At 43.4% G+C, this 10,873-nt stretch overlaps 1 protein-coding gene across 1 annotated transcript; it reads left to right on the top strand.

Annotated features, from left to right (window-relative positions):
• The first annotated feature begins 5,322 nt into the window (after positions 1-5,322).
• Positions 5,323-6,699, top strand: LOC149306773 (D(1) dopamine receptor-like). The gene has a single exon (XM_089538111.1). The coding sequence runs from the start codon at positions 5,323-5,325 to the stop codon at positions 6,697-6,699; it is 1,377 nt and encodes a 458-aa protein (XP_089394237.1).
• The last annotated feature ends 4,174 nt before the right edge of the window (positions 6,700-10,873 follow it).

Raw genomic sequence — 10,873 nt, forward strand, 5'->3', positions numbered from 1 at the left:
AACTAAGGTGTTTACTATTGGTGCTTGAAGATGGTAGAAGTCTTTTGATGTTTAAAAAGTGCTGGTCAATTTACCTGCAGGAAAACCAAACAATGTTGCCTTCTGCAACATTGAGTGCTTCCTTTAGTACTCTCAGGGGATCAATGGCATGCCTTTGAACCTGAAGTATATAGAGGGTGGATTTGTATTCTCTGAGAGGTTCATCTGTATTGGGAGTCCGTTAAAAATAGCAGAGCCTTGGATCAGTCGCTTTGTACTTTGACATCTTGCCTACAGGATGCTGCTGATTCTTCTCAACAGAAACGAATTAATCTTATGGGGTGGAGAAGCTAGTAGATAACATGCCAGCGCAAATAATTGGGATGGCTTTTCATTATCCGGAAAAAAGTGCAATTCTTCTTCCCCTTTGCAGATCACCTTTGACAATTCTGTGTGTGCATATGATAGGGCATGCTTGCAGCCTTTCTTGGTGGCACTTTGAAGCTAAAAGAACGGAGTTGCTGAAAGAACTTATAGTTTGCCTACAGATCAGTGCACTGCGCAGCTCTCTCTGAAGTACATAAAGGATGGGAACTGGATATATTGAGGAGCTGTGGTGAGCAGTGGCAGTCAGTAAACTTACCACCTGCTCAAAGATGGATTATTATGCTCTTAGGCATAATGGCCTTCTGCTGTCTGCTGCTTGACTGAATGAGTGTTGATTCAGTCCATGTAATAGGAAAGGTTTTATGATGGGGGAAATAAAGCTGCCTGAATTAGGGGGAGGGAAACCAGCTTGTATCTTCAGTGTGCTGTGCCAGAGTAGATACTGTGCTGCTTCCCCACAAACTCCTCCTGGGTTGCGTTTCCCTCTTTCTCACAAGTCCTCACCTCACATGGCCTTGTGGTTGAAAAGTAGATGAAAGAATTAGGTGGTAAACCATATTATGGTGTTGTGCTTCATTTGTTTAGAAAGCAGATGAGACAAAAAGTAATTATTGATTTGTTTTTGATTTTGGGTTTGTTTGTTCTTTTTAGAAAAGACACCAATGATACAATAAAGGGGTGGAAAAACATCTGGCTTCTAGTCTTCTGTGTCATTGCCTATAGTACCATTCACTTTGCATATTACGTCTCCTTCGTTGTCTAATTTTGTTGAATTGGATTGCCTGTTGAACATCAGGAGCAGCGCTTGGACAAAAGAGCGTGTGGAACAATTAATGTATGGATTGTATCTTGGATTCTGTATTTTTCCAACACCTCTTTTTTCCTCCTATTAGGCAAACTTGTTCTCTCTTGCATCTATCATGAGTTCCTGCTCTAATCGTCTCTTGGTCCAAGTTCTGAAGCTCTTTAATCCTCACTTCCAGCACCAGAGGTCCTCATTTCATATTAGCCTCCATATAATTCATTTATAAAACTTAACATTTCATTTGGATTTCCCCCTTATATCAGCCAGCCGCTATACCGTTGCACTCGCCTCATTGACTATTAATTTCCCAATGTGTGCTTCCTTCCTTCTTCATTATACTTTTCACAGTGTTCATCCTCCTTATACAAGTAACTAATAAATGTGGCAACGTTTCCAGTTGCTAGCTCCAACTAGAGCACACCCATTGAATCAGTGGTACGTTATGTAAGTGTTGATTTACCAGGTTTCTAATGGGTCTATTTCAGTTGGGACTAAATTTGCAATTTGTGCATGTCTCCCTCCCTCCCATACACAAAAGGCGCCCGAAAATCATGAACATGCAAGTAATTATATGGGAATTTCAGTCCTGTGTAGCACAGAAATACCTGAGTTCAAGTCCTGCTACTGGTTAGAAACTGATAGCAGAGGATTATGTCTTTGTTCAGGGATTGGTCAATTTGAGTGACTTCAATATTCTGCAGCAAATGTATTCTCACCTATGGAAGTGCAAATCGAGGAAATGTGAACTGGGTAATCACACCTCAAATAAATTTCTCAGTCATCCCTACATTATATTTGAGAAAATTTGAGACGTTTACTTAGCTACTTTTAGTTTGGCATTTTGGGCAGTCACTGTGGGCTCAGGGCTGTAAATTGCCCCCACAGAGTCACTCCATTTGCCCATCTCTGCTATAAAGACTTGCAGTGGGATTGATAAATATGCCAGTTTAAGGCCATACAGACCCAGTAAGTCTGCACAAGTTAAGTCATCCCCAGCTCTTTGTTTCCAAAATATTGTTGGACTACTTTGCCCAGAATCCCTCACCACTGACTATACTGCTTCTGAGATTCGAAGTCCAATATCTTAAGATTCAAGCTGGCCAGTTCCCACCGAGGCAGTAAACCTATGTCTGGGCTGGGCACTGTTAGAGATGGCTGGTACGGACACTGAATAACAAGAGTCCTCTTGCTCCCCAAAGAGAAGCCCTATGCATAATCTAGAATCCCATATCATTTGTTTCTTTGTGAACAGAGGGCTGGGATTATTTTGTTTGGTTCTTTTGTAAGGGGGACATTCCATCGTGTGAAAATAGCTTGACTTCCTTGGGAAGGACAGGGCAATGTGTCGGGGTTCTTTTGTCTCTATGCAGCTCCATTTTAAAACGTCAGTGTCCTTTAGTCTCTTGCTTGGAAAATGCAAGTTCATACTCTTAATGAGGAGGACTTGTTGGTACCTTCTTTATTTAAAGAGATCATAGAAAGCAGGCTTACAGTGAGTAGAATTTAAAAATATAGGACTGGAATGATCATTAATTGCATAGTGTGGCTTTGTATGTTGTGTTGCTTCTTATTCACCCAGGGGTTCCTTGCCTTCTGTCTCTGTTGCCATTTCCTTTTCTGCCCATGTATTTTCATCTAGTCTTAAATAGACACACACACACACCTTTTCCTCTGCAGGCAAAGTGTGTTTCACTTTAGAAACTGCCATTGTTCAAGTGCAAATCAAGGCTGTTGTGAAGAGCACTATCACATCTGGGCCATGATGGTGGCTTGGATATTTTGCTTTTCAAAATGTAACGTGTGTCCAAAGATTCGGGGAAGAGGTTGCTTTTCAGGCTTGATAAGCAAATTGATAGAATTCTTCATTTTGAGCATAATTTATGCTGGTTATCGCTTCTCTTTTCTGGCTTGTGAGACACTGAGACATTTGTGTTCACACAGTTTAAAACACTGCTATGCAAAGTGGTGGTCTGCAGACTAGTGCCAATTCACAAGCCATTGGCTGCTAGTCCACAGTGGGTTTTCCATGTACAATCATTATATGGCACAAATATGGTACAAATCCCTGACATATTGGGGTGAAAAGTTGCTGGTCAGAAAGGCTGAGAAACACTATTTTAAAGCATATCTTAACTACATCTTTTAAAAAATAGAGCTTTAAAGGTAGATGAATTTTGTGCCGGCTACTCTGCTTGCGTTATACACCAAGCTCTGTCTAAATGCATCAGTTCAACAGGAGTGTTTCAAATCCTATCTAAATTGTAAGCAGCTATCTTCTGTGCTTCTCATACCTGTGATTAACTTGATACAAGTTTAATGCAGGATTAATTATTTTCGTTCCATAGCCCCAAATCCTGGATCCTTGGAGGTCAATAATGTCTTCTGCTTATTTTAGAACCGGTCCCCTCTTTCCCCTTAATTTCTGTGTAGGAGACAAGAAGCAACGGCTTTATTGTATGTGGACCAACTGTGTTTCGATCTAAAATATTTCCTGCTCTGGAGGGTTGGCAGAGGCATTCAATCATTATTGCTGAACATCTTGTGACTTGCTTGAAGTGGCCCGTAATTTTCATGCTCTGGCACCAAGTGGGAATGTAATCAAGACGAATGAAGAAAGGGGAAATAGAAAGTCACAGTTGCTGAATGAAGGTAATTTAGATAGAAAATGCAGTTCTGTTGGATATGAAAGAGTGATTAAAGAGTAATCATACATTTAAATAGCATCCTGCTGGTGGATGTGATACTAGATGAAACATAATGGTGTCTGTATTGCGCCGTCCAGATGCACACATGGGGTTTCCTATCTTGCACTCTCCTGCCAAATCCACATCTTGTACCAAAACAATTCCAGCTTCTTGCTCCAAATGTGTGCAAACATTCTTCTTTCCCTTATAGTCAACCAGCCTGTGATGTGTGAATGTGATTTTTAAAGCTGAACTGGGTAGGTAAGTGATTAATAGGTAATAATGTATTCTGAGGCACAAGAAAATGTGCCATGGTTGAAGGAATAGGATCCTTGAAGGCTTAGACCTCTTGCAGACACTGCACTGCAGATTTCGACGACTTTGAGGGCTAGAGACTTGTGTGTGTATTTTTTGAAAGTCAAACTATCAAACTATCAAAGGGTAAGATTCCACCAGGAACCACCAGCTCATTATGTGGCCCTTTTTACTTGGTAGAAAGCAAAACCTCTTTGTGCTTAACATCTGATATAGAAGGAAATAACCCCTGTTGAAAGCTGGTGGCGATACCAGTACTGTACTTGCGGATAACAATTTTCACCTGGGAAATCCTAACACTCCCCTTCTCCATAGCTTTGGAAAGGTTGGCAGCATGAAAATACAATAAGAGGCCTGCTCCCTCCCTAATTTGAGAACAAAATGCAACCCAAGTCACTCCCATGTCCTGCGTGTTTTTCACGCTGCTTCCAATAAATGGTTGAATTTTTATTTCTATTTTGGTTCCCATTACAACAACAGACACTATAACTGTTCATTCACTCCTTTTCCCTGCAAGCCTTTCTAGGCTGTGTTAAAGATGCACCATCTCACATCCTTCACAGTTTTGAGCAAAGAGACTTAGAGAAATAAGGAAGGGTTCTCACCTGACACAAGTCTTGGCAAACTGGCACCAGGGGGAAGCGCAACAGCAGCAACAGGAGAGGCTGGTGGCTGCAAGCTCAAACACAGAAAGGGCATCCAGCGGCAGCGGCAAAGGAGCAAGCCTGGGTCTTATACTTATTGCACAGCACCCTCCACCTCACTGCATCCCAACCAAGGCAGCACAAAAGGGACTGGGATTCTGCAGGCAAGCCACAGACATGCTTCTGAAAAAGATCGGGGAGGGAAAGGAGGGCTGTGTCAAGAAAAGTAGAGTAGGTGAGAACTGGCTGTGAGTGGCAGTTTGAGAAGCAAAGCAGGCAGTGCTGGAGGAAATGTCAAGCTGTTGGTAGGAATCTTGGAAAGAAATGAACAACTGAACATTGCTGTGTTCAGCTCTGCCAGCTGAGATCCTGAGTGTTTGGAAGCCAATGACTCGTGCCTCTGGGATGCAAGTAGAAGAGCAGATGAGCAGGAATATGGTGGCTTGTCGGCCGGTGGAGATGTAGCAGACAAGGAAGGACTGGGGCCACTTCAGGGCTACAGCTAGACATGGATGGACTTTACTTCCAAGGAGAAGAAAGAGGAGAAGGTGGCACGTCGGTCATGGCTAATGATAGTCTCAATGGGGAAGGCCAAGCAAAGGTGGACAACTCGGAGCTGTCCCTAAGGGTAGCAATGGCCTCTTTGTTGCTCCTCCTCATCCTCTCCACCTTGTTGGGTAACACTCTGGTGTGCATGGCAGTGGTCAAATTCAGGCACCTGCGCTCAAAAGTCACCAACTTCTTTGTCATTTCCTTGGCTGTTTCCGACCTCTTTGTGGCTGTGCTGGTGATGCCCTGGAAGGCAGTGGCCGAAGTGGTTGGTTTCTGGCCCTTTGGGGCCTTCTGTGACATCTGGGTGGCCTTTGACATCATGTGCTCCACAGCATCAATCCTCAACCTTTGCATTATCAGCATGGACCGCTACTGGGCCATCTCCAGCCCCTTCCGCTATGAGAGAAAGATGACCCAGCGAGTGGCTTTCATCATGATTGGGGTGGCCTGGATGCTCTCTGTCTTGATCTCATTCATACCTGTCCAGCTGAGGTGGCACAAAGCCAGTGAGCTTCTTCCTGACCATGAGATGGATTCTAACTTCACCTGGATCCCAGGAGAAAACTGTGACTCCAGCCTCAACAGGACCTATGCTATCTCCTCCTCCCTCATCAGCTTCTATATTCCTGTTGCTATCATGATAGTGACATATACCAGGATCTTCCTCATTGCTCAGCGACAGATACGGAGGATCTCTTCTCTAGAGAGGGCTGTGGAGCATGCCCAGAGCTGCCAAAGTAATGAATGTCCCCATGAAATCTCCTTGAAGAACTCCTTCAAAAAGGAAACCAAGGTCCTCAAGACCCTCTCTGTCATCATGGGAGTCTTTGTCTTCTGCTGGCTTCCTTTCTTTGTGCTGAACTGCATGGTCCCCTTCTGTGACCATCATTTGCAGAAGCTTGGGAAACTGCCCTGTGTCAGTGACACCGTCTTCAACGTCTTTGTCTGGTTTGGCTGGGCCAACTCCTCCCTCAACCCTATCATCTATGCCTTCAATGCTGATTTCCGAAGAGCCTTTGCCACCATCTTGGGCTGTGGCCGCTTCTGCCCCAGCAATGCTGTGGAGGCCGTCAACTTCAGCAATGAGCTGGTTTCATACCATCATGACACTACTTGCCAGAAAGACCTAGTGGCTTTGAGCTACTCCCACCTTCTCCCCCACACCACCGGCCTCCAAGGGGAGGACAACGACAACGACCTTGTGTTCGACAAAGTCTCCCAAACCTCTTGTGATAACAACGCAGCCATCTTGTCTGCCATGGTGCACATGGAGTATGAGACTGATATATCGCTCGAGAAGACCAGTCCCTTTTCTTCTAATATAGTGGACTGAAAAAGGACCATGCAAAAAGGGCGAAGAGGAAGGAACAAGGTGGGGTTGGGTGGATCTACTCAGCATCTGGTCCAAATTCTCTGTTGAATACTTGTAAAATAAAGAAGGTGGGTGGACAAGGGTAAGAAACAATTGGCCCTTTGGCTGGAAAATAATTTAGATATGTTTTCCTAGTAAGTATTTGGATGATCATCTAAATCTTGTTTGATGTACCCACGGAGGAGGACAGGTTCAAGAATCTTTTATTGTAGGGGTTTAAATGCTGTGCCAATTGCAAGTGAGTGCTAGTGTCATTTGCACGTCTGATTGAGAAATCCAATTCATATCAATTTTTTTAAAAATACAACCATATTTTCACATAATGGCAAAGCTGATCTGGGTAAGGGGCTCCCAACATGGGAAACCGAGGAAGGTGTATCTCCCTTGATATTAGCCTAACTCCCTATTTTGACACCCCCCCTCAAAAAACTGCTTGGAAAGAAGTCAGCCTGTTCACACCTTTCTGTATATGGGCCATTGCAAAAGCACTGAGACATTTAGCAAGCGCTTGCCAAACTATAATGGTGTTGGACCTATGTTTTTGAATAATGCCACAATGCTACTGAATTGTGTTGGAATTATATTGGACAGAAATATGACAGAACCATTTCAACATAACAGACTGCTTATATTTAAGTTTTCCTTGCATCTCATTGACTTATGATACTCTTATGAATACAAGGTTTTTGACCCAGGAACAAATGCAGAACCTGGTGTATGACTTCCCTTTAAACTGTAAAGGTGGGACCTGCAACAAAATGTTGCAGAAGATCATTCCCTCTTAACATGACTACTTCATTCTGGTAGAGTTCAAAGGCATAGCCATGTTAGTCTGTAGAATCAGTATGGAGAGAGATCCTGTAGCACCTTTTTCCCCATATAGTTTTTATTGATCAGTAGTACCTTTGAGACTAAAGAAAGAAGTTGGCAGCATGAGGTTTCCTAGACTAAAGTCTACTTCCTCAGATGCATTTGGTCCATTTCATCCCTGTGTTCATATTCCATTTCCAACTGATGCTTAAGATACCATGACTACATGACTTTCTTTGGGCTCTTTAGATTTGGTGGAATTATTATTGGCTTAAAAAGAAGAATTGGCTTTTGTACTTCTGAAACATTATCCTTTCATTGGTTGCATGCCGATACTGTCCTCACTCACTCAATCTGTTTTAACTCTGATCCCTGAGTTTCCTAGGCAAGACCTATATCTGAAATTTTGGCAAATTGCTAGTAGTCAATATAGACCTGGGTTGGGTACTTTCTTCTGCCATCCTCAATACATGACTAATGAAGGTTCCTTGGGACTTATCTCTCTGTTACCTAAAACTGGGCAAGTTTGTCACCAGCAGTGAATTGGTTACAGAAAGAAATCCTAAAAATCATTTATCAGGTTACAAGGGAGAGAGAGAGAAAGAGAGAGAGAATATGTACCAATGAAAGGAAGACAAGAACGAAATCTTTAGGAACATTATTGAACAAAACTGAATAAAAGATGAAGCAAATACATAAAGAAGAAAGATAACAGAACTTGAATTGTTCTCTAATGCGGACAATTTCTGAAAGATTAGCTATACACAGGATAATCTGCACATGAAAGTCCTTCTTATGAACGCACGCTTATGAGTCTGACTCCCTTAAAAGAGAAAGAAGACAGACAGAAAGAAAATGAGCTGTTATATCCTTCATGTAGGGGACCAGAAGATGAAACTCTGCAAATTCATAGCCATCAGATAAGTTAACTGTGATGCCTCTGTGCTGACTTTTGCGGGACGGGAATACATATATTTTGAGAAGATTAGCTTAAGTGTTCTTGAATTCCAAATTGATAAGCAATTGGTCCAACTTGGTATAGAAAATGGATAGGTGCCACACATGTGTAGCCATTACTAAGTATTGATGGGAGCATGGACCCTGGGAATGTATGAGGTAGGGGACTGTTGAGCCCATCCACCAAATGATCTGGCAAATTGTTGTTATGTGCTGACTTATGGCAGCCCTGATGTGAACCTAACATGGGGGTTTGGGGGGCTGAGAGAGTGTACCCAAAGTTACCCAGCTGGTTTCTGTGGCCGAGAGGAGAATCAATGGGGGTCCCTCGACAGGAGACTATTTCCTCCCTTTCCCTCTGTAGATGCTGCTAGAAAAGATGCTGGAGATGCCAGGGGTTGGTTCTGGGACTTTTTATATGCCAGGCATGCACTCTGCCATTGAGCTGTGACCTTTCCCCAAAGGTCCCAAATGCTTTCATCCTAGTCTGACGTTGCTTTGGAAACGATCAGCAAGTACAACCATCCTTCTAACTTCTTAAAATGTTTGCATTAGAAAAGTGTCTAAATTCGACCCTCCTTGTCACAAGGATTGTTCATCGTTTTACAGTGCCAACTAGGAGTGGGCAAAGTGGGGCTCACAGGCCATGCACATCCCTTGGCACAGACGTGCCAGGTGACACCCAAAGGGGAGGTGGCACCATTTCTCCTCAAACACCTACCTTTGGGCACAAATAGTCTGTGTGATTCATTTACTTCCCTTTAAAATGCTTTAAGAGATGGCGAGAGTGGGGTGAAGCTCAGTGAGAAGACACCGACCCTAGAGATGCCACTGTCCCATTGGTCACCAAGTGTGGTCCCTATTCACAAAGCAAACACTTGTGTTCACCTAAGTTACATCCTGCCTAGTTTGTCCCTGAATCCCCCTGCTTTGCTGTCTCCTTAGGGCTGCTGTCTTAATGATCCCTTGGCACCAGGGCTGTCTGTCTCATTTCAATAACAATGACTTACAAAGTGGCTTTTCCTACCTGCACCTCTTAATTAATATCTTCTTTGCATATCCTCCCTTCCTCTGATAGCTCCAGAGTGGCAAATGAAGGAGGAGAAGGCGGCTGCCATCCTGTCACTGGAAAATATGACACTGATGATGATTTATTAATTTAAAAAAACACCCCAAACTTTAAATACATCTCTTTTGAAAGACAGGTGCTCAAATGCAAAGCAGAACATGGCAGGCCGTGTGCCTCGCTTGCATGTTCCACCGTTTTCCAGGCCTTCGCCGGTTCCTTGGCATCTCTTTCCGGCAAACTTTGAACAAAGAGAAAAATGAGCAGGTGGTAATTACTGAGTAACTGTAATGACTAGATACACCCCAATTACAGTCAAGTTGCTCCTCACTTGGGATGGGTAGGTGGAGGGAAAATATTTTGCAGACCTGACACCTTCCAGCTGCAGCTGTGGCGCCTCTATTCTGTTCAGTCATTGCTTTAAAAAGAAAGGCTGCTGTGCTGAATCCCTGTCCTCGTTTTTGGAGCTCTTCTGCCCATATTTGTTGTTGCATGCCTTCATTTCCAACTTATGGCGACCCTATCCTGGGGTTTTCTTAGCAAGATTTGTTCAGAGGAGGTGTGCCATTGCCTTCCCCTGAGACTTAGAGAGTGTGACTTGCCCAAGGGGTTTACATGGCTGAGCCAGGATTCGAACCCTGTCTGCAGTCTATCCTAAACACGAACTCCAGAGTCCTAGTTCAAGGCACAAACCACCACACCATGCGACTCTATTTAAACATCAAGCAAACAGAAGGAGAGTGCTGAAGACCTGGGGTACCATCTTGGTTAGGACTGCAAACCTTGTTAGTGAAAAGCTGTCTGAATTAATAGGGTTGCATATTGAGGTGTCTGCTGTTGTCTCTACCTTTTCCATATTCAGCTCAGACTCTTAATCTGACTCCTTGGAGCACTGAATAGATGAATTCCAGGTTGACATTTTCAGTGATGCTCACAGTTACCAAGAGACGGAGAAGAGCACCCCAAAAATGTTGCTACTTCCCGACCGATGAACCAGATGCTATTAGATGCACAAAGGTTGGCCTTTGATTCTGTTCTTGTGTTGGCTAAAGGTAAATTGTAAAGCTGATTCAAGAAAGCAATTTTTCTCTGCTAAAATGAAGGGAACAGGGGTTCCAGGTGCAGAGAAAAGAGGGAACAGAGTTTGGAAATGTTACTTTTGGGGACTACAGTTCCCAGTATGCCGCACTAAACACAGCTGGTGGATGCTGAGAGATATAGTCCACCTCCTAGTAACCCAAAAATAAATTTCCAAGTGCTGGAAGAAAGGAAGCTACTTTGGCCTTCTCTGATCAGAATAAA

Source organism: Sceloporus occidentalis, unplaced genomic scaffold (genome assembly GCF_023333645.1).
Source record: "Sceloporus occidentalis isolate IW3139 unplaced genomic scaffold, rSceOcc1.0.p SCAF_9, whole genome shotgun sequence".
Classification (NCBI taxonomy): domain Eukaryota; kingdom Metazoa; phylum Chordata; class Lepidosauria; order Squamata; family Phrynosomatidae; genus Sceloporus; species Sceloporus occidentalis.